The 27,175-nt window shown below is 41.0% G+C and overlaps 7 protein-coding genes across 9 annotated transcripts; 5 read left to right on the top strand and 2 right to left on the bottom strand.

Moving 5' to 3' along the window:
* Positions 1-407: 407 nt before the first annotated feature.
* LOC134186107 (SH3 and PX domain-containing protein 2A-like) lies at positions 408-6,834 on the bottom strand. Its single transcript, XM_062654029.1, has 16 exons — positions 6,578-6,834; positions 6,434-6,514; positions 6,267-6,342; positions 6,125-6,201; positions 5,977-6,065; positions 3,357-3,424; positions 3,153-3,293; positions 2,951-3,055; positions 2,771-2,897; positions 2,606-2,690; positions 2,310-2,535; positions 2,110-2,244; positions 1,917-2,042; positions 1,650-1,855; positions 1,532-1,593; positions 408-1,479 (listed from the first exon to the last, which is right to left on the bottom strand). The coding sequence occupies exons 1-16, from the start codon at positions 6,662-6,664 to the stop codon at positions 573-575; spliced, it is 2,598 nt and encodes an 865-aa protein (XP_062510013.1). The 5' UTR covers positions 6,665-6,834; the 3' UTR covers positions 408-572.
* Positions 6,835-6,941: 107 nt separating this feature from the next.
* On the top strand, positions 6,942-9,345 carry LOC134186117 (switch-associated protein 70-like). Its single transcript, XM_062654040.1, has 2 exons — positions 6,942-8,276; positions 8,332-9,345. The coding sequence occupies exons 1-2, from the start codon at positions 7,080-7,082 to the stop codon at positions 9,163-9,165; spliced, it is 2,031 nt and encodes a 676-aa protein (XP_062510024.1). The 5' UTR covers positions 6,942-7,079; the 3' UTR covers positions 9,166-9,345.
* Positions 9,346-9,393: 48 nt separating this feature from the next.
* Positions 9,394-20,948, top strand: LOC134186157 (ATP-dependent Clp protease proteolytic subunit-like). 2 transcript variants are annotated; one of them, XM_062654084.1, is made up of 8 exons: positions 9,394-9,523; positions 9,595-9,666; positions 12,354-12,450; positions 12,509-12,552; positions 12,740-12,883; positions 12,945-13,050; positions 13,358-13,482; positions 20,850-20,948. In XM_062654084.1, exons 1-7 carry the CDS (start codon positions 9,428-9,430, stop codon positions 13,456-13,458), a joined length of 660 nt encoding a protein of 219 aa, XP_062510068.1. In that variant the 5' UTR covers positions 9,394-9,427; the 3' UTR covers positions 13,459-13,482; positions 20,850-20,948. The 2 variants fall into 2 exon arrangements, with proteins under 2 accessions (XP_062510068.1, XP_062510061.1); XM_062654077.1 differs by lacking the exon at positions 20,850-20,948 and having other exon boundaries at positions 13,358-13,725.
* LOC134186128 (S-adenosylmethionine synthase-like) lies at positions 17,012-21,216 on the bottom strand. The gene is made up of 11 exons (XM_062654050.1): positions 21,090-21,216; positions 20,946-21,023; positions 20,046-20,168; positions 19,881-19,993; positions 19,463-19,606; positions 19,263-19,397; positions 18,259-18,342; positions 18,103-18,201; positions 17,579-17,662; positions 17,386-17,519; positions 17,012-17,288 (listed from the first exon to the last, which is right to left on the bottom strand). The coding sequence occupies exons 1-11, from the start codon at positions 21,166-21,168 to the stop codon at positions 17,186-17,188; spliced, it is 1,176 nt and encodes a 391-aa protein (XP_062510034.1). The 5' UTR covers positions 21,169-21,216; the 3' UTR covers positions 17,012-17,185.
* Positions 21,078-23,819, top strand: LOC134186140 (MOB kinase activator 1B). Of its 2 annotated transcripts, XM_062654066.1 has the most exons (6): positions 21,078-21,389; positions 21,464-21,630; positions 21,756-21,849; positions 21,914-22,047; positions 23,329-23,582; positions 23,650-23,819. In XM_062654066.1, the coding sequence occupies exons 1-5, from the start codon at positions 21,376-21,378 to the stop codon at positions 23,580-23,582; spliced, it is 663 nt and encodes a 220-aa protein (XP_062510050.1). In that variant the 5' UTR covers positions 21,078-21,375; the 3' UTR covers positions 23,650-23,819. The 2 variants fall into 2 exon arrangements, with proteins under 2 accessions (XP_062510050.1, XP_062510044.1); XM_062654060.1 differs by having other exon boundaries at positions 21,079-21,389; positions 23,329-23,819.
* On the top strand, positions 23,819-25,954 carry LOC134186184 (sigma intracellular receptor 2-like). Its single transcript, XM_062654105.1, has 4 exons — positions 23,819-23,942; positions 24,017-24,155; positions 25,471-25,571; positions 25,642-25,954. Exons 1-4 carry the CDS (start codon positions 23,855-23,857, stop codon positions 25,845-25,847), a joined length of 534 nt encoding a protein of 177 aa, XP_062510089.1. The 5' UTR covers positions 23,819-23,854; the 3' UTR covers positions 25,848-25,954.
* LOC134186173 (chromatin target of PRMT1 protein-like) lies at positions 25,943-27,106 on the top strand. The gene is made up of 2 exons (XM_062654095.1): positions 25,943-26,087; positions 26,324-27,106. Exons 1-2 carry the CDS (start codon positions 25,996-25,998, stop codon positions 26,883-26,885), a joined length of 654 nt encoding a protein of 217 aa, XP_062510079.1. The 5' UTR covers positions 25,943-25,995; the 3' UTR covers positions 26,886-27,106.
* Positions 27,107-27,175: the final 69 nt, after the last annotated feature.

The raw sequence follows: 27,175 nt of genomic DNA, 5'->3' as shown, positions 1-27,175 counted from the left end.
TATATTTATAATTTATTTATAATAATATATTTATAATTTATTTATAATAATATATTTATAATTTATTTATAATAATATATTTATAATTTATTTATAATAATATATTTATAATTTATTAATTACAAGTTTCAGGAGGGACTAGCCTTACCATCTATACCACATCTAGCTACAGTCTGTCCACACTGACTTCTCCCTCAGTAAATCCTGAATAACTTTTGACAGCAAGGTCATAGAGACATGTTAAACTCTTCATTTTAGAGCTCATGGTCATGCCGTTCTTTGGGTGTGCATTGCAGATGAACTTCCGCCAACCTTGTTATGCAAATCGTTTATCTAGCTACTCTAATCAATAGACCGCCTTCATTTGAAAGAGAAACGCTAGGATCCTTTCTCTAAGACAAATAGGGTACGTTTAAAAACTGCAGTTAATTATTATTACATTGAGCAAAACTGTGCAACAAATAACAGACATTAATACATATCAACACAAGTTTACCAGTTTGCTATTAAACCCTGTGTAGATTAATAGACGCTACACTTGAATTTGATAATTGTGATACAGTAGTATGCAGTCACACATAGTACACTTCTTTCTGCTGATAACTAGTACCAACACTTATTCTGCGAGAAGGAGGTAGAGCTGGTGGAGCAGAAGCAGGAGACAATTGAGTAGGACTGTTCACAGATGACACACTTCGTGATTTTGGAAGTGTGGGAGCAGGAGAGCGAGGGGAAGATGGAGATTTAGGAAGTGTGAGAGCAAGAGAGCCAGGGGAAGATGGAGATCTTGGCCTAAACAACTTGCCTGTTGAACAGCTGGGATCTTGAAGAAGACCACACGTATTTGCATCAATGTTGCTCTGTACTGGCATTTCAGGGGCACGTCGAGGTATTGGAACAGTTGGCTTGTCACCAGATTGGATTGGGGTGTTTGGGGAAAGTTCTGACGAGCTCACCCACTCATCACTGTTCTCGCTGTTGGAATCCCCAAATGCTCGTGGCGACACAGGTCTGAAACGTTCAGGAGAGAGTGGACAGGAATTGAGATGTTGAGCAACTCCGCCTGGTCGGACTGGTATAGGTCTCACCACTTGAGTCTCTCCCTTGCCATAAACTACACGAACTTGTCCAGTGCATCGTTGTAGCTGTTCTGGAGTAGGACGAGGTGGCAATCGTTGGGGTAACAATTGTTGTGGCGGCCTCGATGGAGGTACCTGCGGTTTGCCTCCGAATGAATGCTTTCTGCCATTAGACACAGTCCTGTCTTTAGGAGATCCACTGCCCATTCTATCTGCACTGAATCTTTCTTCTTGCAACTTGGCTCCACTTGAGTGTAACTTGCTTGCATTAGACACAGTCCTGCCTCTGGGAGACACATCCCCTCCAGCTCTTTCTTCTTCCTGCTCTTCTATAATTTTCTCATTATTGTCTTTATTATTCATGGCTGCAAAGATAGTGTTGAAGTTATCAATGGTTCCCCTAAGACATATACAATTGAAAATGCAGCTACACAAACATACATAACACTGACCTTCTTGGTACCATATGCTTCCGAAAACTGGGTTTGCTCACTTTCACAGCAGGCATGTCCACCTAACAGCAAGAGCTTCAGTTGGCCACAGATTTACACTGGCCACAAACGAATTTACTTTGTCAGCTTTAGTTGTGTCAACTGGAGGCTCAAGCAACGATGATGGCACATAGCCATTTTGCTCATTGTAGCTAGCATACCACCATCCATCCATGTACTTTTGTAGAATTGTGATGATGACACCTTTAGGAAATGAAATCTCATCTTCATCCTGTGCAATGTGTTCCTCAACACTAACATATTTCTCAAATTCGGCTTCTGAATCTAAGGAATGATCGAAAGAGTTGTGTCATACCAAGTTGAACATAATAGGAAGATCTCATACCTTGTGAAATGTTCTTTTGAAGCTTCTTTCGATCCCGTTCGTTCTCATCATCTACATTGACAGACTCTAAATAGGTGGCAGGAGCCCAACCAGTAGAATCATCATTGACACAAACATACCACCAACCTGTAATATACCAGTAATCATCAAGCAAGATCAAACGCTGTGATAAATGGCAGAACAGCATGCACACCCGAATCATCTTTTGTGATGACATCCACCTGATCTCCTATTTGTAAATTAACTTCTTCATCACTGGCTGCCACATATTCAGCTGCAGCTCTGTATGGTTCTGCTTCCACTAGTTCATCAGAGTTGCCGACTGATCCTGTAAATACAAATATCACATTTAGTGCTCAAAAGACATAAAGAAAATTTATATCAAGGACAAACCATCTTGTTCTTCTTCTTCCAGCTCATCATCATCTTTCTCCTGTTCTTCTTGGATGGCAGGTTCTTCCATCTCATGACGAGCTTTCACTGGTGCATGAATTGTGTGGACATTGAGGAGTGATTCACGACGAGGTGGGGCTCCAAAAAATTTCTTCTTTGCAGCTAACCCGACGGCCTCTTCACATTTAGCATCTTCCTGAGGTATGGCAGTGTCTACAACTCTAGGCTATAGAAATACACGTGCTCAAATCACACACAACTAGCAACAGCAGATTGCATTTAATCGGTACCCTTACCGTTTTGGCCTCGTTATCAAACGTTTGAGTATCTTTCAGTGGTTTCAAGTAAGCAGCTGGGACGTATCCATTGATTTCATTGTACCTGAAAGAATATTATTATATGATCCTTTTTGTTACCTCCTCTAGCTGCCTGCAAGTATCATATCCATGCAAATCACATACCTTACATACCACCATCCATCCAGAGTTTTGTAAATGACTTTCATCACAGCATGTACGGGAAAGCTAAGTTCATCTTTGAACTCTCCACTACTCTTGAATTCTTTGATGCTAATCACTTGCTCACTCTCTGCCAATAACAATGGATTTTAACGACAAAAAATAAAGATAAATAATTCTTACCGTCTGACTTTGGTATAACGTCTACCTCTGGGTTGTGATGAACAGGCTCCAAGTATGATGCTGGAACCCAACCTTCCATTTCATCTTTCTTCACCAGCCACCAACCTATACACAAACAACATGCATAAATAGATAATGAATAAATTCTACAGATTACTTAACTAATGACATAAATTTTAATCAAGAACCGACATGTACCTACCACTAGTGTCTTTGGTTATCACTTCATATTCCTTGTCTGTCACTAAATCAATCTGCTCGCGGTTGTTTTTCTTGTAGTTACTGATAGCTCGATACTGTTCCAGATGCATAGGTCCACTGATCTCTCCACAAATGTTATGTGCTATCAAAAAACGTACTAAACATGAAATGGGACATCTTCAAACACATTCTCTTGTGATCTTACTTTTACTCACTACTTTTTCCTTAAAGAAAGCAAATGGTGACTTTCTCCCACCAGTCTTATCCTTTTTGCTACAGAAAGAGTAGAGAACAGGACCCGTTCAATTAACGAAATCTTTTACATTTCAGTTAACTGCGAAAACAATTTGCTATAAAACCACTGACTGCCACATTTACACAAGCACTGATAAACATGTCTATATAGCACGTGTTTGGCAGTACCCAAAACATTCCCACTGTTCACTAGAACACAAATCTGTTCATGACTAACATGGCACGATTTCACTCACTTGACAGAATTTATATTCATAATATTAGCTATTATATTGTTATTATAAGGTTAAGATCAACATGGTACATATGTCATGTCTCATTTATTCTTATTTGCTACCTGTCTAGTAATCTCTACTCCTTGTTTGGAAGCACTGCATACAGAAGGAAGTCATAATCTTGATCAAAACCCATGCTGAAACATGTTGATTACAGATGACAAGTCTCTACGTATATTGGCTCAATCTACATGTCTACATCACAGCTGTACTTGATAGGTTGTTTCTCACTTCAAGATTGGACAATACAAAAAGGTACGTAATAGCTACATTGTTGTGTAGTTTGTGAGATATCAAAGCTAGTGGATCACCCTAACTATATTAATATGATAAGTATTATGCCTCATTACATACAGCCAATATTAGTATTCACAGTAAAGGTTAGTGCAAGGTTATTTACAGAGGTCACTATGTAGAAGTCATTCATTATTGGATCAAGGTTGGTGTCAAGTCAAATAGCAACCAGTACAAACACATTTTGAAAAAATGAGAAAGATGTAGGGCTGCCCTATCTCACTAAATCAATACATAATATTACATTACTAGACAAATGGTTGATATGACGAGTACAGAAACATTTAGTGCATGTTTTGGAAAACAAAAACAACAACAACAACAACAACAACAACAATACTATACTACGATACTTTTCAGCTATGAGCCTGTGACTGTGGTTAGCAACAATTAATGGCTATACTGCATCATGGCAAGTGTATGACAAAAGAAATACAAGAAACTTGTCAGTCTTTTATTACTCATGTGCATAAGACCAAGACCAAGACCAAGACCAGGATGTGCATAGAGAATTTCTATGGTCTGGCAAGCAATTCATTGACGATGACACTCTACTGCTTTTCCTGATGGTTATGTCCATTAGGTGGCGTGCTATTTCAGAGTTTGTGGTCATTATAGCACGGTCAATCTATATCAATCTATATCAATCTGCTAGTTGTTGATCACTCTAGGGACTGCACAGAAACATGTGTTCTTCTGGGCTTACTTCTATCCTGAGTTGCTGGGCACCCAAATGGTGTGTGTGTGTGTGTGTGTGTGGTGTGAAGGCCCTAATCACCTACCATGGAGGGGCACAACAAATGTGATGGGGGGATACCTTGTGCTGTGTCACCTATGACACGGGTCTACTTCAAAGTACATTACAATTGCCTCCAAGTGTTACCTTGAAAAAAGACTAATGCTATATATATTCAACTGCAATTCCTTGCTGTAATATCGATCACCTCAAGTTGACTTTCATAAGACTTTCCTACCTTTTTTGGAATTTCAACTTATTAAATCTTTAGTGCTATTCCTGACATTTGTGATTTGTTTATTTATAAGAGGTTGGTCAACAATGTCCTATCAATATATGGACCATTGAGCATTCCTTGAAATTAACTGGGATGCGTGGACTTTGTTGCTCTGTTCTGTTTGTAATGGCATCAGCTGACTCTACTTCCATGATAAATGTTTATACAATGACGCAACTTCTGTGAGCTGACGCAGTGAACTAAGCACCCATTAATATTATTACATAGATAGTGGGTCTGATATATAGCCTTCTTGTTCTGTAGATTGTTGTCACATAACCTACTTTCCGATGCCTTCTCTCGCTTGTTCGAAAGCTCTCAAATATAAAATTTGTCTTGACTATTTGATAAGCCATCTTACAAAGATTGCAACATCCTCGGCCTTAGAAAAGGGCATCCATCCTAGAAAAACAGTTCTATAATTACACCTAGTTTCCACTAAGTTCCCATTGTAGGACAAAATCCTTCTTTTTCTTATAAAAAACAATTAGGTAAACTAGAAGACTTGGTAATAACTTCCCACATCCCGTCTTGAAAGGACATTTTTGTAAACATATCACCTCACAAATGAAATTGCTTGCATATATGGTTGAAAGGGAGAGGTACCATTTTCCGTGTTATTAGATTACAAACTCTCTACTAGCAGTGTTTAGCATTTTTGAACACCTTCAGCTCTTGAATCAAGTACTACCAAATTTATAGTAGGTCAGTAGGGCGGTATTGACTAGTAGGTACCTAACTCAGTCTGGGAATACATAACGTAAAAATAGGATACTTAGCGTGTCTGTAGGTAGTTACTAAACATAAATATACGATAACTAACATGTCTGTAGGTAGTTAAATCTGGTTCTACATAAGTGCACAACATGAAAAAATAATATCACGTCCAGAAGTGATGACCACATGCGTCTCACAACTTGAGGTGACCAACAAACTAGACACGTGGATATTTGACCTACCAGAGCCACGTTCAACTATAAACAATTACCTCTGAGGATTCAAATCGGTGGGGCGTAGTTTGAAGAACTCTCGCGCAGGTGGACAAGTAACAATTTTCTTCTCCAACTTCAGAAACTCCTACCATGTGTAAGACGTTGCCGATGTTGCGTTATAATATACATGATGATTCACTTTACCTCAAGATACTTGTCTAGAGCTTCTCTTCTAATTTCTGCCACTTTCCGCACGTTCGCTCTCCCGATGAAGAATTTTCCTGCAACAGCAAAGTCCGCGCGATGCAGGACTTTGCAAAAACACGGAACTACACCGTACACTTACGCGGCAACTGAGGTAGAACCTTGTCTTTACGGTGTATCACTCCAGCCTCGATGGGAAAGAGCTTCACAACTTCTACCTACATTTACATCACAAATAGCATTACGTGCAGACTGTTTCGTTGCTAGTTGCAACTATTTGCACGGGTAAGGCTACACAGAGTGACTCACATGCAGATTGAAGAACTCCAAGTATGTTCTGTAAAGTAACAGCTTGCTGTCGTCAGACCAGGTAACGCGTACCGTGTACACCTTTAATTAACAACACACGGGCGATGAAAAAACCTTCTCTGCACGAGCGTCGTTCTTTCTTACGTAATGTCGTTTCAAGCCGGTGCCTTGTTTCTCGAAATCCGACACGTTGGCGGAGACGACATGACGATTGAGAGACTTTTCGGGCATCGTTGCACGTCTCTAAGACCAGTAACGCTCTCGAGACAAGTGAACGAACGAGTGAGCTCGAGAACTTGCCGTCAACTAGGATGTACCTTCCGGGCATGGGCGCGGTTGTAGCAACCAATGACAGCTAACAACAGTGAAGCAGTGCAGTAACAGGGCAGGGTCTCGTCGCAATCTACTGAGTGGTTGCGGCTTTGCGTCACTAATCAACTTACAGCTAGAAATACAAAATTACGATACTGAACGTCACGTCGGAGGCGTACATTCACGTTGCCATGCGGAGGCGGTTTGCTCATTCCACAGAAATGCAAATTATTCGCAAGCGCTTCTAGCCGGTTGTTCAAATTATTTATTTTAATAATTATCCGGGACATCTCACATTAGGTGACATCTTGGTCCTAGACCTAAGGTCAGAGGTATGAGTCTGTTTCGCTACGTCGAGATCAACTGTCTTCACCACGCCTTCTTGCAACTGGGAAACTTCTCTCCCGTCGATTCTTTGACGAAGGACGCTGTGCCGAAGTCGAAGTTGTCTGTCATTTGCTTGAACATCTCATCTCTGCTCGACCGTCGCTTCAACGAGAAACTACTTTTAGAGCACGTGCCGGAGTCCGAGTCTCTTACGTTCGCGCAGTTCCTCGATTTTTTGCAGTCCAAGTTTCTGAGCGAGGACAGCTTGTTTGACGTCGAGCAGTTGCGACGTCTGTGCTGGCACATCACCTCGCGAGGTTTCGTTCGCAGCATTCTGTCAAACGATGAAGCGTACAAAGTGTGGATGATATTTAGCAAACTCAACAATGATCAGACGTTGAAGTTGGACGGAGACGAAACGAGTCGCATTATTGGTCAATTTGCGCGTGCTGTTGCAAAGACGTTTGACAGGAAGAAGCTTGACGAGTACGATCACGACAGACCAACCATCACGTTTTGGACGTTTCTTCGTTTTTTCGAAGAGTGTCTTACTGATGTGGAGCCGAACGTTTATCGAGAAGTGTTGATCGATGTGTATGATGAGGTGGTGAGGGACGTTGTGAAGAAAGGATACTTGAAGAAGAAAGGACACAAGAGACACACTTGGAAGGAACGTTGGTTTGTTCTCGAGCCTCATTTCTTGATATACTACAAGTCTCGTGATAACATGGAAGAGAAAGGAGCAGTTCATATTACCTCGAGATCCCAAGTAGAAGCAATAGCAGAGAAAACTAACTACAAGTTCAGAATACTTGTGACTGATGGAGCTAATGGGACAAAATATGAATTATGTGCATCTGATCAGCGTTCAAAAATGGAGTGGATTGGAGCTATTAAACACGTCATCGAAAGAGATCCCGAAGATGTTGCTCCTTTTCATCATGAACGATTGGAAAGACTTCACGAGAAAGATATGAGACGACGCACTCTAGAACAACAACGACAAGAGAACGAAGAACAGAAGAAGCAATTGGAGGAGTTAAGGCTGGCAAGGGAAGAGGCTGAACAACAAAAACTATTCGAACAACAGTGGCTTCAAGAAGAGATGCAACGACGAAGAGAAGCAGAGGATAAACAGCGAAGGTATCTTGAAGAATTAGACAAAGAACGTTTGCAGAAACTGCAGGAAGAAAATGAGAAACTGGTGCTAGATATACAATTTCTTTCATTGTTTCATGAATGATTGCATTGTGTTTTAGAGTAAAGAGGAACAGTTGGAAGAAGAAGTTCGTCGAAGGCACGAAATACAAACATTGCATGAAGAGCAGCAGAGGCAAATGGAATTTGAGCAGCAAAGACTTCTTGAGATGCAGAAACAAAATGAAGAGTTCATGCAACTACTACAGCTTGAACGAGAAAAATACGAGAAAGCAGAAGAAGAGAGGCAAAAGATGGAGGAGCTATACAAGCAGGCACTTGCGAGAGGCGAAAGACCAGAACGACCCAAGTTTGAAGTGAAGATGTCTCCAGGCCTCGCCAAACTTATCGGCCCCAAGGATTTTCCGCTTGTAAGCCATCGCGGCCCTGGTGCCTTTCCAAAGGTGTTTTCACCCGATAGCAAGTGGCTCGAAAAGCGAAAATCGCGATCAAAAAGTCCAGACACACAAGACGAAAAAAAGGATTTTGCCAACAAGCCCGGGACTTCAATTGTACGAGTGCTGTCGAGTGCTCAGAATGGTAATTCTGATGATGGCAACGTTGCAGTTTGCAATGACACAGATCATGCAGATGTCATCACTGTGGCAGGTACAGCAGATGAGGTAGGTGTGACTGTTGACACCAAGTCAGATGATGCAAATGAAGTGGATGTGGCAAGGAAAGGTGATGCAGATGATGTGGGCCCCACAGAACCAGATAATGCTGCACCTGAAGAAAATGAAATGCTAAACAATATTACAAATAGACTGGGTGTGGCAGTTGACAAGGCTACAGCTGGTGCATATACAATTGTTGAAACAAAAAAAGATGTTGCTGATGGAGAGGATGCCAAAATAAAAGACAATGCAGAGGAAGTGGACGTGAGGGAGGAATAATGCAAATACAGTGGGTGTGATGGTCAACAAGGATATGACTGATTGTGACCACATGCATTGGGCAATAACGGTGGTTCTTTCGTTGTCTTGCAGTAGAATAAATGTTTAGGACCGCTGATTTGCGTTGAATGGCACAAAGCATTGATTGATTTTGATTTTACGATTATTGTGTTTATTGCACCTGAGTTTGACAGTCTGGGCGCTGCTGTGTATGGAAACCGAGGCTGGTGTTAGCGTGCGCTGTAGTGTACATTATTGAATTATGGTTCGAGTTCTTTGTTCTCGTTACTGCCGTAGTGTTTTCAAACACACTGCACAGAGATGTTTGTCTTACGTACCTATAGTTATCGAGCAGACGGTGAACAAACATTTGATTTGAGAACGACGCACGTAGAGTTCTACAGAATTTGACTTATTTGATTTGTGTAGGGACGTGGAGAGCGTGTATACGACATCTACTCCCGTTTGCTAAAGGATAGAATTATATGTTTGATGGGACCAGTAAGTATTACTGTAATTTTGTCCACACTTGTCGTACGCATGCGTAAAGTTTGAAATTCAATTAATTTGCGAGCGAGCGAGTTTTCTCTAATGCGTCAAAGGGGTACTCTGAGTGTCCGTTCGTGCGTATGTCCGTCCGTGCGTACGTCCGTCCGTCCGTCCATGCGCTACCTCCCCTACTCCGAGGGAATCGTTTAGGAATTGAAAAATTTGAATCGTTCTTTGCTAGTTTTGAAGAAAGTAAACATACAATAGTTTACGTCATGTAACGTCATCACTAGAGATGTTTCTATGGAAACTATGCTCACTTGTGTGACTGCGTTTCACCACCCCTACACCCAGGGGACAGCTGTTACCAATTGATCATTTTGAATAATTGTTTGTTTTCCTCAATGGGTGTAAACAATTGACACTTCACGTTATGTGACGTCACTCTGGGATTATTGCTATGGCAACAAGATTGAATTAGGCGTAAGCAATGTTTTAATTAACTTATATAGCGTCTGAGTTGCTGTAATAACTGTTTCTGTGACAGTTAATGCTGTTCTTAGCTAATAATAATTAGCTAATGTAATGAAAGTTAGCAACTGCTAACATCGCCATGGAAACATTGCTTACTTACTGTTAAGCATGCACGTTTTATTGTGCGTTGTACACCACTCCTAGTTACGTATACCCACCCCACGAGTGAATTGAAGAAACAGTTTACAAGTCTACACTGTTGGCTAGGCGCTTCTCCGTTAGCTTGACACTTTATGTGACGTCATCGCTAGACACCATTGACTGAAGAAAGCGCGCAAAGTACACAGTTCAAAAAAATTGAAGAAAACAAGTCACTTACGACAGTAAAGGGTTTATTAATTGTACGAAGCTGTTTCGAACAAAACTGATTTGCTGTCCATTGAGTGCATTCTGCACTAGGTAGCTAATCTACCTGTGCGATGTCTAAATCTACTGAGTGTAATATTGATCAAGGTTAAACTCATGGTACTTCACACATTAATTATCTAGATAGATCAGTTTTGTGGCAGCTTTCGACAGTTGTGAGCTGTATATGTGAATGAGTATTATATAAATAGGTGTGTTTATTACTTCACACATGGATCGCAATGAAATCTCATTGTCGAGCCTTTGTAACTATTACTAAAAGAAAACGAGACACCACCGCAAGGCAACACGTATCTTCCAAATTTTCCTCAGTATCCTAATGTACATAGATAGGCACGTGCATGCGCATGTGTAAAGTATATGCAACAGTCGTGTTTGGCTTTTTGCCGCTTTGACTATGTAAATGCTGCCCGAATCAATGTGTCTGCAAGTTACTACGGTGTCTAGCAGCAGCTCTCTTTTACTGAATACAGCTATTGTATAGAACAACGTATTCTAGACATTGTTTTAAAATTTCACTCTGCAGCTGTATAGTACATGCTCGCTCGCACAAGTGGGAATGTAATGAGCACCCATTATTATTTTTAATTAATTGATGTTATCATTGTTATTATTTTTGTTTGATTAGTTACATACATGTATGATTTCTTACCAAACAGTGTGGAGTATCCACGTGATACTTATATGCATGGCATTGGGTTAAATTAATTGATAGGGAAGTGGCTTTTTAGTGATAGTGCCAAAAGCTTTCTAGTGAAAATGTTTATAGATTTGTGTGAGGGCATTGCCTTTGGTAAGTGCACATTTATCATCGGACATTCCTGGGGTCCATAGAGACTTTGTTTTATTCAGGAAAAGATACAAACTTTTATTTGGTCAAGTGATTATTAGAGTTACACGAACAGTTGATTGGAATACCGATGTAAGTCCTTCTTGGAATGTACTTTGACCCATGTGTTAAGTCTTTCCCAGCATGGGGCGTTTTCATTTTACAAGCACAGTTCCATTGTTTGTTTACATATACCAACACACTACGCAAACAAAATGAACAAACTACCCTAATCTAATCTTACAGTCTTATGTATCCTAGATACTTTCGCTTTGACTCGAGTTGTATTTTTGGTGAATCTTCATCGTCAGTCAGTTGTTCTAACCCTATAGTTGTTCTAACCCTAGTGGTTCTATCTGGGTTAGAACCAATTGATTGCGAGTTTGAATACTACCTTAGTGATGCATTAATCGAGCATGGGGCTTCCCATAATTTGAGCATGGGGCACAATTGGAGCATGAGGGTGGAATTGGAACTTAGGGCTGCGGCAGAATGGGAGCATGTGGCATAATTAGAGCATGGGGCACAATTAGAGCATGGGACACTAGTGGCATAAATGTGGTATGTGTTTGTAGGATTTCTAACAGGTGCATGCAGACACACCTGAAGGTATCTGTATGCATACTTAACATTTTGGAAACTAGTACATACTCAAAACAGCAAAGGCAACTTTAACTGTCTTGGCTGGAAGTGACTGCTTCTGTTGTTGTGTACATTGTTGCATTGTGGGGGGGGGGGTGATGCTGGAAGACAGACTGATGGATTGATTAATGCAGAGGTCAATGTTAATTAATTAAGTACTGTCAGGTTCTTCTTGCAAGACTTTGACCTATTGTTAACTCTAAGCTTATTATCTAAGCTTATTTACATAATAGCTGTCTGTAGGTAATAGTTCTATCTTGCAAAGGTTTGGCCTAAGGTTAGACTCAATTATAAGCTTACAGTGTATTTACACAAAAGCTGTCTGTAGGTAACAGATGCCGTGTCAAGTGCAATTGTTGCTCAGCTCTTGTTCCTCCAGTCTGAATCGGCCAAGTCTCCTATACACATGTACATCAATAGCCCAGGCATGTTGTTAGCAAATTGTTAACTATGATTTATACTTGCAAAGTTTTGTTGTCGCAGGTGGGTCAGTAACAGCTGGGTTAGCTATCTATGATACGATGCAAGTAATACAGAGATTTTGCTATGATAAAAAATTGTGTGTGTGTGTGTGTGTGTGTGTGTGTGTGTGTGTGTGTGTGTGTGTGTGTGTGTGTGTGTGTGTGTGTGTGTGTGTGTGTGTGTGTGTGTGTGTGTGTGTGTGTGTGTGTGTGATTACATGGACAGCTACTACCCAATGATGTGACTTTGTAGTATCTCCAGTCTCCTGTATCAACTTGGTGTATCGGTCAAGCTTGCAGTATGGGCTCACTTTTATTGTCTGCGGGTGGTGCAGGTCTTCGGTACTCTTTGCCACATTCACGCATTATGGTACACCAGCCATCAGGCTATGCTGAGGCAAAGTCAAAACGTTAGTTTTACATTGAAGTCATGTGACTTAATATTACTGAATTAGTAGGGTCCAGCGACTGACATCCAGATTCATGCTGAGGAAATCATCAGACTAAAAAAGTCACTCAACAAGATCTATGAGAAACACACTGGACAGGATGCAAATACTATAGGTACACAATACACACTGCATTATCATTATTCAATACCTTAGAATTCAACAACGTGCACATGACTATGTGTAGCATCTGCTATTGCAGTTAGAGTTCAACAATGTGCACATAAGTATGTGTAGCATCTGCAATTGCAGTTCAGACAAATTTGAAATTTTAATAGCAATTTGTGCTATACAATATGTTTGTTTAATAACTGTAAATTAGAGCACACAGTTCCAGCTTCAAAGCATGAAGGCTACAGTGATGGCAGTTGTAGTTGCATTTGTTAGGCACACCTGATGTGGCTGATATGTTTGTGTTGTAGAAGCAGCTATGGAAAGAGACAAGTTTATGTCTGCTGATGAAGCTGCAGTGTTTGGTCTTATAGACCACATTGTGAGTCAAACTCCTGTGCAGAGCAAGTGAATAGAACTGTATTGCAGCTTTGAGGTAAGTAGTGTAGCTGTACAGAGTTGCAGAAGTAAATAGTTATAGTTAAGCCAAGTTTCAGTTTCTTAGCGCCTTTCAATGAGCTATTGCATCTAATCAGTATTGATCACATGCACTCCCAAGTCCCAGTCCAACACAGGGACTACTCTACTACTAAATCAATTATTTGTCATAATTCTATCATGTCATTAATTTTACCTTGAGTGAAGGAGGAGTAAATAAGCAATGCTAAGAAAGGGTTGAGATCGCGGCGCACACAATTGCTTATGTTTGCTCTCCATCTATACTACTATATAAAATTGATGGTGTTTGTATATATATAATACACATATATATATAAGTTTGATAAGTTTGATAGCCGGCTAGACCAGATCACCCACAAGGCTAAAATTTGGGGTACAGGCATAACCGGCATGGGTAAGAACATGGGCAGGGTGGCGTCGGTTTTCCAGCTTTTTCAGTCGGGTTCCCTTTTGGGGGTGCATTGTAGAACGATATAATGCTGTTCATCGTTCAAGAAGGAAACTGAATGCTCCTGATAGACTCAATTTGAAGGAAATTCCGTTACTTGAACTCAATCTCATAGGGTAGTTTTGTTTTCTCATAACTAAGAGTGCAATGCTCACTTTCAATATCCATTGTTTGTTCACATGCCATTGTTACGTCACAATGCTATAGCTATCCAGCTGTCCCATCAGACTGCGTTATCTGAGCAAGCTGTAGAACTACATCCAGAGCAAAAAGACTGAGTTCCGAAAGAAATATTGTTCAGTGCGTAGGTAGGTTGGAAACGTGCTGAGTATATTATTTAATATCCAAGGGGGACCCGCCTCTACTCGCGTGCATTGGATAACATCAAACTACGTTCAGAGCAAAGACGTAGAGGTTCACTTTAGTAATAGTCAGTGCGTATAGATTGGAAACGTGCTGAGTATATTTTAAAGTGTCCCATGCAGGAGGACTCGCATCCACTCGCAAGTGAGTTACTCTGCAACGGTTCATTGGGCCTCCACCAAAATTAAGCTGACCTTGGACAGTATGCACGGAGCGTGTCGTTTATTACCGGCAACGTCAAAAACGACAAGATATTTTTGTTTAGGATATCTGGGTATGTAGAAATACGCCTACCTTCGGTTTTTTAGTATGTTTGCCGAATACCTGCCACATTCGATATGCCTGTTTCCTGCAACGGCAGCAACGTCTTTGAAGTGATAACATCCAGTGAGACTGTTGAAATGGCTCAGAGAAGACTTACTGAAGAGATGTGTGACTGCATTTGCACTGAATCCAACCTACATGTTTCCTGCACCGAGCGTTACACTAGGATTGTGAAAACATTGAAAACGGAGAGCAAACGATGCGCTAAATCATGCATGCCTGCATGTCAAGCTACTGCATGTATCCTATAGGTGAGTAAGAAACTGTATGTGACTTTCAAGTTTCTGTTGCCCAGATATATATCTTTAAACGGAAAAGTCGCTGCAAATTTCTCGGAATGGGACACTCGGTTAAGTTTTCATTTGTCTTCAACGGGATTAACTAATTAGCACATTCCAGTTTATTCGAACAGACGCCCACACCAGTCATTTGAACTGAATCCACACAGGGAATGTGTCGATTTCTACCAAAAAGATTGCACATGACGTGTCTACACACGCTCAAACTGAGTCTTCCATCATAACGCTACTGTACTCTGCCCGTACGAAGGACCGGTCATGTATCTAGTACTACTATATAAAATCGGTGGTGTTTGTATATATATATATATATATATATATATATATATATATATATATATATATATATATATATATATGTATAAGTTTGATAGCCGTCTAGACCGGATCACCCACGAGGCTAAAATTTGGGGTACAGGCGTAACTTGACATGGGTAAGAACATGGGCAGGGTGGCATCGTCTTCCAGCTTTTTCAGTCGGGTTCCCTTTTGGGGGTGCATTGTACAACTACATGATAGTGCTGTTCGTCGTTCAAGAAGGAAAATGAATGCCCCTGATAGACTCAATTTGAAGAAAGTTTTGTTACGTGAACTCAATCTCATGGCGTAGTTTTGTTTTCTACTAACTAAGAGTGCAATGCTCACTTTCAATATCCATTGTTTGTTCACATGCCATTGTTACGTCACAATGCTATAGCTATCCAGCAGTCCCATCAGACTGCGTTATTTGAGCAAGCTGTTGTTGATTTGTTTATCTTAAACATCAAACTACATTCAAAGCAAAAAGATAAGAGTTCCGAAAAGAAATATTGTTTAGTGCGTAGGTATAGGTTGGAAACTTGCTGAGTATATTCTAAAATATCCCAGGAGAACCCGCCTCTACTCGCGCGCATTGGATAACATCAAACTACGTCCAGAGCAAAGACGTAGAGGTCCACTTAGTAATAGTCAGTGCGTCTAAAGGAGGACACGCCTCCACTCACAAGCGAATTACTCTGCAACGGCTCATTGGACCTCCACCAAATTAAGCTGACCTCGGACAGTATGCACGGAGCGTGTCGTTTATTACCGGCAACGTCAAAAATGACAACATAGTTTTGTGTAGGATATCTGGGTATTTAGAAATACGCCTACCTTTGGTTTTTCCGAGTACACTCGCCGAATACCTACCACATTCGATACGCCTGTTTCCTGCAACGGCAGCAACGTCTTCAAAGTGATAACATCCAATGGGACTGTTGAAATGCCTCCGAGAAGACTCACTGAAGAGACGTGTGACTGCATTTGCACTGAATCCAACCTACACGTTTCCTGCACCGAACGCTAAACTGGGAGTGTGAACACATCACAAACAGAGAGCAAACAGTGCACTAAATCATGCCTGCCTCCCCCTGCATGTCAAGCTACTGCATGTATCCTATGGGTGAGTAAGAAACTACATGTGACTTTCAAGTTCCTGTTGCTCAGATATAGATCTCTGAACGGGAAAGTTGCTGCAAGTTTCTGGGAATATGACACTTGGTTAAGTTTTCATGTCTTCAACGGGATATTAACAAATTAGCACATTCCAGTTTATTCAAACACACATGCCCACACCAGTCATTTGAACTGAATCCTCACAGGGAGTGTGTCGATTTCTACCAAAAATTGCACATGACTTGTCTACACACGCTCAAACTGAGTCTTCCATCATAACACTACAGTACTCTGCCCGTACGAAGGACGGGTCATGTATCTAGTATAAAATAAGTGGCAATACGATTCTATTTATATTTGCAGCATGACCTAGGTCACCGTTCGATTTTGGGCTCTTTCAGCTGGAAGAGCATGCCCCTCTTCCAAACTTCTTTCAGCACAGAGCTGGAAGAGGTTGGAAGAGGGGTGTGCTCTTCTAACCAGCAACAGAGTTGGCTCACTGTAGAAGTTGGATGGTGCCTCTTGTGGAAGAGCCCAATCGAACAGTCCCCGAATCTGCACATACCAAAGTGCTGCATGAGTGTTCTGACTAGACCAGATATTGATATCTAGACTGTAGTGGTGAATGGTTATTTGAATGTTGTAAGTCACTGCACTTAACAAGTTTTCTATGTTTGCTTCAACTATAACATAAACACCAGTGTACAGGAAAAGTGGCCACAACGGTGAGAACATAAGAACTCATCTCTAGAATACATGATGGACAGTTCCATTCTAGCTATAAGAGCTCATACCAATAGTCATAAATACTAGAACTTCATCACTTATAACTAAAAGAACAGTTTCTTCGGCTTCTCCCATGAAAATTTGTCTCGTCCAAAATGACCAAAGCAGCCAGTATCCTGGTATATTGGGGTCTTCAGCTTCAGGTCCCTGATGTCAACAAAGCAATGAGCACATGAACAAGTGTTTGAGCACAATTGTATGGATACGCATTGTTTGTGTTGTGTTGTGTGGCTTACTGTCTCACCTAACAATAACACCAGGACGGAGATCAAAATTTTTTCTAATGATCTCAAGCAATTCACTGTCAGTCTTCTTTCCAGTGCCATAAGAATCCACGTGAATGGAAAGAGGCTCGGCTACACCAATAGCATATGAAACCTGACATAAAACCAATTGTAAACACAATGATTGTAACTTTCTAATTAAGTAATCTCCACCTGAACTAGGATTCTCCTTGCCAGTCCAGCAGCTACGAGAGACTTTGCTACCCAACGAGCAGCATACGCAGCTGATCGATCGACCTAAAATCATGATGTTACTGTAGTAATGTGGACATTGAATAATGACACTGAATAATGACACTGCTAGTAATATTCTTGTTTCTTTCTACTTGTAGAAGTTGTATGTACAGCTGCTGCAACAGTGGTGTACAATTAGTGACTCTAAATTTTGTGTCAAAGTTTCTAATCAACGTCATAACTATAATTAGTACGCGACAATTTTAATCTCCTATTCTTGCTGTTCAACAACTGACTTATAAGTCTAATAGCTCAACTGAGTTTTAAGGTCCTATGTAGTAATACCTGGGCAGCTACTGTTGACACCAGGCTAGGTAATCAGAAATGGCAAGAAGCCGGTTTGGAGGTGCCAATTATGGTTTTGTACAATTGCATCATTTCCATCGTAAATCCTATTCAGACTAAGGGTTGCTGTTACACTAATAAAATCACGTTGTATTTACCTTTGTTGGGTCTTTTCCTGAAAATGCTCCTCCACCGTGAGCTCCCCATCCACCGTATGTATCAACAATAATCTTCCTACCCGTCACACCAGCATCTCCCTACCGAAAGCAAACAAATAGATCAATGTAAGCATCAATTGTAAGGCATAGCAGTACCTGAGGTCCTCCTATAACAAAACTTCCTGATGGTTGGAGATGATAGACAGTTTTGTTGTCAAGGTACTTGGCAGGTATCACAGGCTATAAAAAACACAGAATGCAAGATAAGATTAACAGAAGCTGCAGATGTCACCGAAACAAAATACTCAAGCCCTTTGCGACATGATATTCTGCTTAATACAACTTTCATGTGACCCACCTTTTTAGTATGTATAGATATAAAGGAGAGCTGTGTGTGTGTGTGTGTGTGTGTGTGTGTGTGTGTGTGTGTGTGTGTGTGCACGCGTGTGTGTGCCTGTGTATAAAGCATATCTGCAAAACATCAAGTTGCAGCTCCACCAAATTTTGCTCACAAGCATCGAACTCACAGTTGTTGACAGTGAAGGTGTACTACAGTTTACTTGGGACGATATCTTGCCAATCGAACCTGCCTCTTCTCACACTCAAATTTTTCTAGAATGGCACACAGGATCTCCACCAAATCTGAAGTGCCCATTCCTGACCTCGGATGGTACACATGGAGTGTCGTTCATTACCAGCGACATGGATAAAAGCAAGAGATTTTTAGTATACCCATATCTTTGAGAACACAGCTGCCTTCATTTGCGTATGTATGCGTGTCAAATAGCTGCCATGTTCACTACATGCCTGTTCCGTGCAGTGGCAGCAACATCTTCGAAGTGACGATGTCCAACAGGAAAGTCAAAATAGTTGCATCTGCTATGCATGATTTCTTCATACATACTAGGAACAGGCTATCTGAGATTTAGGCTATCCGAAGTTACTGCTATGGACAGGAATTCGTATTAATTTGCTTGGGCAAAGAAAATGAAGAAAATTTACCTGGTCTAGCTCAGTTCTGAAGTTGCTAGTGTGGACATGGCATAAGATGGACACACACATAAATACAGCTGGCCATAAGAACCTAGTGTGTTCGGCACTGCTGAAAACTATAGTGGATATTTTATGTGATTTCTTAATTAACCTAAACAACCACTTACCTTGATGACATGTTCTCTTAGATCTTTGTCCATCTGTTCTGATGTCACATCAGGGGTATGCTGAACTGATATAACAACAGTGTGAACTCGCATGGGCACAACAGCTCCACTGTCCATCTTATATTGAACAGTGACCTGCAGGATTTACATAACAGATTTCAAATATTTTTAATAGAAATGTACCAATTAGTCAAACTAGCCTGTGTCTTGGAGTCTGGTCGCAGCCATTTGAGTTTCCCATTCCTCCTCAATATACCCATCTGCTGGTTCAGCTTGTGAGCAAGAATGACAGTCAGTGGCATGTAGTCTTCTGTCTCATCAGTAGCATATCCAAACATTAAACCCTAAAACAACAGTGAAAAGGAACTTTATGTAGACCAGCTATGTCAGAGTATTTAAGATGTGTGCGATGTGTTCGGTAAGCGAACAACAATTGAGATCCTATAATAGATCCTCGTTAAATGTACTCTATAACAATGTACATAACAGTGTACTTGCCCAAGCCTGAGGGAGCAGGTAAATGTACTAGAGTATGGTGTTCTGATAAACATGCCATGGCATATCATAGCTAATGCAGCATATCATCAGTGTGTATTACAACTCTGCCTATTCGTTAACCTGGTCTCCAGCCCCAACGTCCTCCGTGTCTTTTCCCTGATGCACTGCAGTTGCAATCTCAGGACTCTGCTGTTCAATAGCCACCAAGACATTGCACGTTTTATAGTCAAATCCTACAACGAAATTATTTGTTGACGTAAAACAATAAACTGTACAACAGTCAACCTTTGGCAGAATCATCAAATCCAATCTCCTTGACAGTGTCCCTTACAATTTTCTGGTAGTCAATATTGCCTCGTGTTGTTATTTCACCCAAAAGCATAATCATGCCAGTCTTTGTAGCCGTTTCTATAAACAAAACATTAACAGCTATAATACAGTAAAAACTAGTGAATGTCACAGCCCTCTAAGTGGCGACTACCTTAGTGTAGTATGGGTACACTGGAACACCATGACTAGTACATTTATCATAATTACAAACCATTTTACCATATAGCCTTGGTAATAGAGTCTTAGTCCTACTAGACATAGATTAGTGCTAGGGTCTAGTGATACATTTAGCCCAATAGCATTTGCTTCTATCCTGAATGGAATAACCTTGTGTGTGAAGCAGCAGAAACATTTAACTCATAGGTTTCCTTAGGAGCTGATTCCTGTGGGGTGACTCATGGCACAGCCCTCCCTGACATACCAATCCTGACCTACCAACGCTATCATATGGCTTCACAATGAACATTAGTATTTTCAGCTCTTCAGCTTTCTCTGTGATTTTTCTATTACGCACAATGTTCTCTATAACAAGGAATACAGAAATGAAACTAATGGCCATAATGTCTTCATTGCATGGAGAACTTTAATTAATTTCCAAGAACTGACAATCATAATACTCGCAAATTGTCTCTGAATCTGCAAATATTAGCATGTAGACTACAAAATAGCTAATACACATTCAGAGTCGTCTAACACTTCTAGAACACTTTGAAGCAAAAGTAGCCTGCATTTAACATTAATTTATTTATTTATTACTAGATACCAACTCTACAATTGACCTCTGACCTGACTACATCGATACCATCATACTCTGCACAACCGTACAGTACAAAGTACAGCGTATCAGGCACATACCGCAGGCAACTTTTGAGTTGGGGTCTTGCCTCAGGCACTCGTCTAGCACTGCATCAGACACTTGGTCGCACAGCTTGTCTGCACGTCAAGAACACGTGCAATCGAGTGAGAAGCGAACAAGAGATGAATCGCATGTTTGCTCACCCGGGTGACCTTCACCGACCGACTCGGACGTGAAAAGAAACGTGTCGTTAGACGTAAGGATTTCAGGCTTCGAACTCATCTGTACAGCAGTTAGACTCTAATCACCCACGTGGACGAAGTAACGCGCGTCTACACTGCATGGGCGTTTACCACGTGCCTACCGTGCGCTACGAGATCAGAGTGGTCTGATTGCTTTCAATCGACTGTGATCGCCTGCGTTTTATTGTGTCCTTTCGTGCTTGTATGTGATGGGCAAAGACGAGTAGGGTGAATAAGAACGGTCACAATGAGTTTCTTGTTGTAAGAGAAACCGTAGACGAGCTATAGAGCGAGCAATCGTTCTCATATGTTTGTTTGTCGCTATCTCTGTTCAGTGGTGCCAAATCGTCGAAAACGTTCAAGCCGAAGAAGAACATTCCCGAGGGCACTCATCAGCACGACCTTATGAAATACGCCGCTGCCACTTTAGGCAGCGGCAACTTGAGACTTGCCGTTCAACTGCCGGAGGGCGAGGATCTCAACGAATGGATAGCCGTCAATAGTAAGTTTTATCAAGGTTATGATGTCACGGTCTAATGATTGGTATTGCGGTGATCTATCTACCCACAAATGTCTGTTTGTTGTGGGAGGAAATCTAAGCTGCAACTTTCTCTTTCTTGTTTCTAGCTGTAGATTTCTTCAACCAGATTAACATGCTGTTTGGTACGCTAACGGACTACTGCACACAGGAAAGCTGTCCTATCATGTCGGCAGGGCCAAAGTGAGTCCTTGCGGGTCAGCAAAATGCTGCACCCGGAAGTTGACGGTTTTGTATGTCTGTGTAGGTATGAGTATCACTGGGCTGACGGCAAGTCTATTAAAAAACCCATCAAATGTTCAGCTCCAAAGTACGTCGACTTTCTGATGAGTTGGGTTCAAAGCCAACTTGATGATGAGACCATGTTTCCGTCAAAAATAGGCAAGTTTGTCTTCCTACTTTGTTGTGCATGGTCGTTTGAAACCCACAGAAGTGTGGGGCTGTTTCATTCGGTTGGAATGATGTTGTATTTTGACTGGTATAACTAACAAGAGGATGTTTGTTAATTAAGTTTGACATTTTGATATTTATTCTGATTGGATTCTGGTGTGTGATAGGCGTTGTACTATAGAATCAGGTTGATTTTCATCTTCTCTGGCAGCTCTTGTATTGTTTATAAAGAAGTAATGAAACTGTTGAATTAAGTAGTAAAGCACTTAAAAGTTGTCCATAAAATCTGAGTAGTCAGATGAGGCACTGTTTGTGTAGTCAGTCTGCTTAACTGCACTGTTGCTATCACAAAGAAACTCAGTAAATCTGCCTCTTTCATCTGTTGTCTTTTGCACAGCCTCCAGGAGGTCAGCATAAGTAGTAAGAGTTAGGACGCGTTTGATTTAGCTCTTTCAACATGAGCAGAAAGAGTTAGAAAGGTAATGGTAGAAGCTGACAATCAATTGTCTCTCTAGTTTTGGAGGAGGCTGTAGCTCTTGCACATGCTCACGAGTCAGTATAGGATCTTGCATTATGAATGACGAGGCTTGTGCAGTTGCAATATCATGTGTTGTTTGCACTCTGGAGCAATGGATGATGATGACATAATTTATTTCATTGGACAGCAGAGAAGTGTACAATGTACTGGAGCATGTGTATACACGCCCCTCTTCCAGGTTTTAGTAGAACTGGAAGACCCAAATCGAACATGCTCCCTTAGTGTGGAACAATCTAATGCCAAAATAAGTTAACTTTATTGATATCAAGTGTTAGTATGGACGATAGAGCATAGAGACTAAGACATACTCTTGCTTCATTAACTCATTGCAGTCACAACTACCAGTTGTCTATTGCAGTTGTAGGTAGCAAGATATGAAGCTTACGATATCAAATCGAGTAGGTATATTAAAAGCATTATGCAAAATACAATTTTATCTTTATTAACATCGAAACTGTACTTTGAGTCTTACCATCAAGCAGTACCAATTACAAACTATGATCTTATAATGAGGTTGCTAATTCAACACACACACACACACACACACACACACACACACACACATGTTTGTGGCTGTAGTAATCAAATAACTAGGATTACCCTTGTCTTTAAACTCAACATGGTATTTGCTGCTTGGCTCATTCAATTTCTGCCATTAACTTAATATTTTTCACAAAATGTTATTGTAGTTGATCGATGTTGATTGATGAGACTGTTGAATGTATCTATTACAGGAATACCATTTCCAAGAGATTTTCAGGCCGGAGCTAAAGTGATCTTGAAGCGTCTGTTTAGGGTTTATGCACATATCTACCATCAACACTTTGAGCAGGTGGTCACTCTGGGCGAAGAGGCTCATCTCAATACGTCGTTCAAGCATTTTATATTCTTCGTCCAAGAGTTTAACCTGATTGACAAGAGAGAACTGGCACCTCTAGCAGATCTTATTGAGCGACTGACAAGTAGAGATAAAGATACGAGTCGCTAGGTGCGTGGACAGCAATTATGTGTGGATCAAAGACGGGCTAAGTGAAAAGGGTTGATTGAATTTTTAGGTTTGGTATTTGGGGACTGTCGTACTACCAGCATTCTAGCTAACACGCTGTGTGTGTACCATAGGTGGTCTATGTTGTATGCTTATTAGTTGTACAGCGGTTTGTTGCTCTCTACGCTATTCATTGAAGGTATGATTGTATAAAAAAATGGCTGAGTTTCATCACTCTCACTTGGTGCGCGAGGTTGTGGGTATCCAAGGTCATTATGGCCGGACGTTCGTTGCTGTCCCGTCCCGTAGATCTACTGATTGTCCTCGTGTTTACACTTTTCTTTTTGATTGCTATCTCTATAGGTAATTAATTCTAACAGTGTCTGGATTAGACAGTTTAGTAACACTGGTTAGCTAAATTGGTTGCTGTTGCACAGATCTCTTGCAAGCTACTTCTGACGAGAACGTGGCTGAGGAACACGTGTTAGACCGTATGTGGCCTCCAGAGTCGCTTCGAAAGCTGTTCTTTTTTTGGTGTAACGAAGTTGACTCGCTACTCAAAGCCAATCCGCTCTGGTATCGATATATGCATGGGCATACATGCATTTTGTTAGTAATTTTATTACTAATTAGCAACTGAAGCTGTATTTTCACTTTGCTTCCACGGATATCGACAAATTTATTGAAGGGGTACAGTTTGTTGTACTTTACAGAGAGTGTGCAGCTGCAGTTGAATTTGCTTTACCTACCTAGTCTATATCTAGATTTAGAGGTGTTGTTAATTAATTAAGTTAAGGCCACTGTACACATGTACACTGATTTGTTTCTATGCAAAAATTAGTGCAGAGGGCACAAAAGACAAAAGTTTCATCAATTAATTAAACCACGCAGTACTCTCTTGCTAGAAGTATTGAATTTCTTTGAATTAACTTAATTAATTAATTAAAAAGGACATGTCATTGTAATGCTTCTTTGTCTTAAGGTGGAGGGTGTTGTACTATTTGTGGAACACGTTGTACTATTTGTGGAACAAGTTGTACTATTTGTGGAACTTGTACTATTTCAGTAACCTCACCCCAGACTCTGTGTGGATTGTAGTGGTGATGCATGACAGCTAATCCAGGACTGCAATCTACACTGCATCTGGGGCGAGGCTACTATTTGAGCAGGTCATGATATGGTTTTAACTGGCTGTCATGTGTAGCAGCTTGTGTAGTCATACAAATACCAGTCAGATACAGATGATGTTTATCATTAGTAGTATAGGATCACCAACAGCAACAGTAGCGTGCAACTGTGCACCATTGCTACTTTTGTGCTATACATCCTAGCTGTGACACATCATGCATATGCCAAATGCTGAGCACTGAGCCATTGTAAAGGTAAGTTGATGACATTGTACCACTCCTTGACAGCCCAGTACCATCACATGACACTTTGAGGCCTTCAGACGTGTTGGTTGAGTGCAGCTTTTCAGAAAACAGAATGTGAAAAAAGCAAATGAAATTTTCAAGTATGCAAGTTGTAGTCTCAATCAATACTACACCGTTTATAGTTACTGTTTACTGTGTTGTACTGCGGCAAACACTTTGTTGTAAGGCTCAAGAGAAGTAGCAATTCTACATTCTATTCTGTAGTCATAGTAAATGTTTAGGAATGCTTTAATTAGTTAAGCTATTTTTTGATATGAATTGGATCCGGTAATCTCATAATATATACAGTAATCAGAATTCGTGTAGTGTTGCAGTACATGCATAATATGCCATATGTGTGCAGAATGATACACATATTAATGATTTATTGATTGAAATCGTGTTGACGTTGTTAGATCACTTGACCATAAACCTCACTAACTAATACTTAATTCTGTTGACATGTATATGCTTTCCAGGTATCGAACTTTGGCTCTTGTTAGTCCTGTCGTGTATGCACCTTTTTATGTGTTTGCCATCTATGCATTTGTTAACCAGCGAGAATGGATCAGAACACCAGGTAAATGACTGATCATTTCTGAACGGATCGACGACATTGCTAATGGCACATATCGACTGTAACTCCTCAGGTCTGTGCTGGTCGTGGGGTATGATATTGGTGATGTTTGCCGTCTTGTCGGAACAATTTTTTGGAAAACATGCTACGAAGAATATGGCTCTTTTTTGTGCTGCATATCTGCCATATGTTGTTTTCCCAATACTCTTCGGTCTAAGACTACTGATGTATCCAACAGTGTTTGACCACACGAATAGCCATGACAAGAAGGAATCTTGATGAGATCGAACATGAAGTTTGACATTACACGTAAACTAATGAGCATGCGTTGTTATAGCACGACAATCAAACTAATAACCACGTGACTAGTATTATCCGGGACTACGAGCACGCGCAGTTTGAAGGCGCTTTCTTGATCGGTTGGAGGATGAATCGTCGCGTTACGTCGTCCGAATCCTCTCTGGCTCCTACCGGACGCGTCGTTCTGAAAACGAACACGAGAATATCACTCAGCGATCGGTAAGCTAGCTCGTACGCGTGACGCTTGCATGACTTCGTATCGTCGAAATCTCAAAATGACGGAAAACGAAGCGTGGAAATCGCTACTTTCTCTCTGATCACAACACATACATGCAGATGCAGATGCTGTCTGCAAGGCTGCTTTTCAGTGGATAGGCTAGCTAGGCGTTTGGTCGTATGAGACATCAAACTTGTTTGATTGATTGTTGATCAACATCTCTCTTCTCTAATTAAAGGTTTGATCGCGTCGCCCAGCTGCGTGTTAGACAACGACAGGAGACACAGAGTGCATCTCGAGGAGGTCGGTTTGCTGCTCAATCTCAGAGACGACCGGGATTACAAGTAACACGTGGAGGTAGTATTAGAGCACGAGGTCGCGGTGCTGGCAATCGTTTGAGAGGACGTGGAGGCTCAGCTGTCAGCGAGAGGGGAGGAACGAGAGGAAGAGGCACACGAATTTTAAGAGGAACTAATAGAGGGGGTCGCACAAGAGTTTCACGGGGAAGCAATCAAGGAAGAGGCACATCTGGAAGGGGACGAGGACGAGGACGAGGACGAGGACAGGGAGGATTCAATACGGGTAGAAATGTGGGTAGAGGAAGGGGACAGGGAGTACGAGGTCGAGGTGGAATGAGAGGTAGAGGTCGAGGGAGAGGAAGAGGGCAACGTGGACGAGGGCAGGGCAAAGACGTGTCTAGAGAAGAGTTGGATTCTCAGCTAGATCAGTACATGTCAAAGAGTAAGGCATCTCTGGATGCAGAGCTGGACAATTACATGGCAAATGCTGGACAGGAATAACAATGTCTTGTGCAGTGTAATACTATGTCTGGCTGTTAGTGTTGAACGCAATAGACATGGATGTACGGGTTGCATTCTTGAAATGCCATCTTATACATTGGAAAGTTTTTAAAAGTGATTCATTGCTAATTTTCACATTACCTTACATTAGTATTTACTGAGCAATCATTCTGGCATTTCATGAGCCTCAATATCAAACTTTGACGTTATAGTTGTGTTTTTTTTAAAGTGACAACGTTTGCTTGCTTTCGCAGAAGACTAGGGACTAGGCTGACTGGGTTGTCTATAGA

The sequence above is a fragment of the Corticium candelabrum genome, chromosome 1, assembly GCF_963422355.1.
Source record: "Corticium candelabrum chromosome 1, ooCorCand1.1, whole genome shotgun sequence".
Classification (NCBI taxonomy): domain Eukaryota; kingdom Metazoa; phylum Porifera; class Homoscleromorpha; order Homosclerophorida; family Plakinidae; genus Corticium; species Corticium candelabrum.
Note: the sequence above shows the minus strand (reverse complement) of the source record. Positions and strands in the feature narration are given on the sequence as shown.

What these genes read in the sequence shown, in the direction of transcription:
- LOC134186107 (XM_062654029.1), bottom strand. Translation starts at nt 6,664, where the DNA reads ATGCCCGAAAAGTCTCTCAATCGTCATGTCGTCTCCGCCAACGTGTCG. An exon ending in TGGAGTTCTTCAATCTGCAT is followed by an intron (nt 6,343 to 6,433) that starts GTGAGTCACTCT and finishes ATGTAAATGTAG; the next exon opens with GTAGAAGTTGTGAAGCTCTT. An exon ending in GGAAAAAGTAGTGAGTAAAA is followed by an intron (nt 3,294 to 3,356) that starts GTAAGATCACAA and finishes GTTTTTTGATAG; the next exon opens with CACATAACATTTGTGGAGAG.
- LOC134186117 (XM_062654040.1), top strand. Translation starts at nt 7,080, where the DNA reads ATGAGTCTGTTTCGCTACGTCGAGATCAACTGTCTTCACCACGCCTTC. An exon ending in AGGAAGAAAATGAGAAACTG is followed by an intron (nt 8,277 to 8,331) that starts GTGCTAGATATA and finishes ATTGTGTTTTAG; the next exon opens with AGTAAAGAGGAACAGTTGGA.
- LOC134186157 (XM_062654084.1), top strand. Translation starts at nt 9,428, where the DNA reads ATGGTTCGAGTTCTTTGTTCTCGTTACTGCCGTAGTGTTTTCAAACAC. An exon ending in AGCCATCAGGCTATGCTGAG is followed by an intron (nt 12,884 to 12,944) that starts GCAAAGTCAAAA and finishes CTGAATTAGTAG; the next exon opens with GGTCCAGCGACTGACATCCA. An exon ending in ACAGGATGCAAATACTATAG is followed by an intron (nt 13,051 to 13,357) that starts GTACACAATACA and finishes TTTGTGTTGTAG; the next exon opens with AAGCAGCTATGGAAAGAGAC.
- LOC134186128 (XM_062654050.1), bottom strand. Translation starts at nt 21,168, where the DNA reads ATGAGTTCGAAGCCTGAAATCCTTACGTCTAACGACACGTTTCTTTTC. An exon ending in ATTTGATGATTCTGCCAAAG is followed by an intron (nt 19,994 to 20,045) that starts GTTGACTGTTGT and finishes ATTTCGTTGTAG; the next exon opens with GATTTGACTATAAAACGTGC. An exon ending in ACGTTGGGGCTGGAGACCAG is followed by an intron (nt 19,607 to 19,880) that starts GTTAACGAATAG and finishes CTGTTGTTTTAG; the next exon opens with GGTTTAATGTTTGGATATGC.
- LOC134186140 (XM_062654066.1), top strand. An exon ending in CGAATGGATAGCCGTCAATA is followed by an intron (nt 21,631 to 21,755) that starts GTAAGTTTTATC and finishes TCTTGTTTCTAG; the next exon opens with CTGTAGATTTCTTCAACCAG. An exon ending in CATGTTTCCGTCAAAAATAG is followed by an intron (nt 22,048 to 23,328) that starts GCAAGTTTGTCT and finishes TATCTATTACAG; the next exon opens with GAATACCATTTCCAAGAGAT.
- LOC134186184 (XM_062654105.1), top strand. Translation starts at nt 23,855, where the DNA reads ATGGCCGGACGTTCGTTGCTGTCCCGTCCCGTAGATCTACTGATTGTC. An exon ending in CTCAAAGCCAATCCGCTCTG is followed by an intron (nt 24,156 to 25,470) that starts GTATCGATATAT and finishes TATGCTTTCCAG; the next exon opens with GTATCGAACTTTGGCTCTTG. An exon ending in AGAATGGATCAGAACACCAG is followed by an intron (nt 25,572 to 25,641) that starts GTAAATGACTGA and finishes GTAACTCCTCAG; the next exon opens with GTCTGTGCTGGTCGTGGGGT.
- LOC134186173 (XM_062654095.1), top strand. Translation starts at nt 25,996, where the DNA reads ATGAATCGTCGCGTTACGTCGTCCGAATCCTCTCTGGCTCCTACCGGA. An exon ending in AGAATATCACTCAGCGATCG is followed by an intron (nt 26,088 to 26,323) that starts GTAAGCTAGCTC and finishes CTCTAATTAAAG; the next exon opens with GTTTGATCGCGTCGCCCAGC.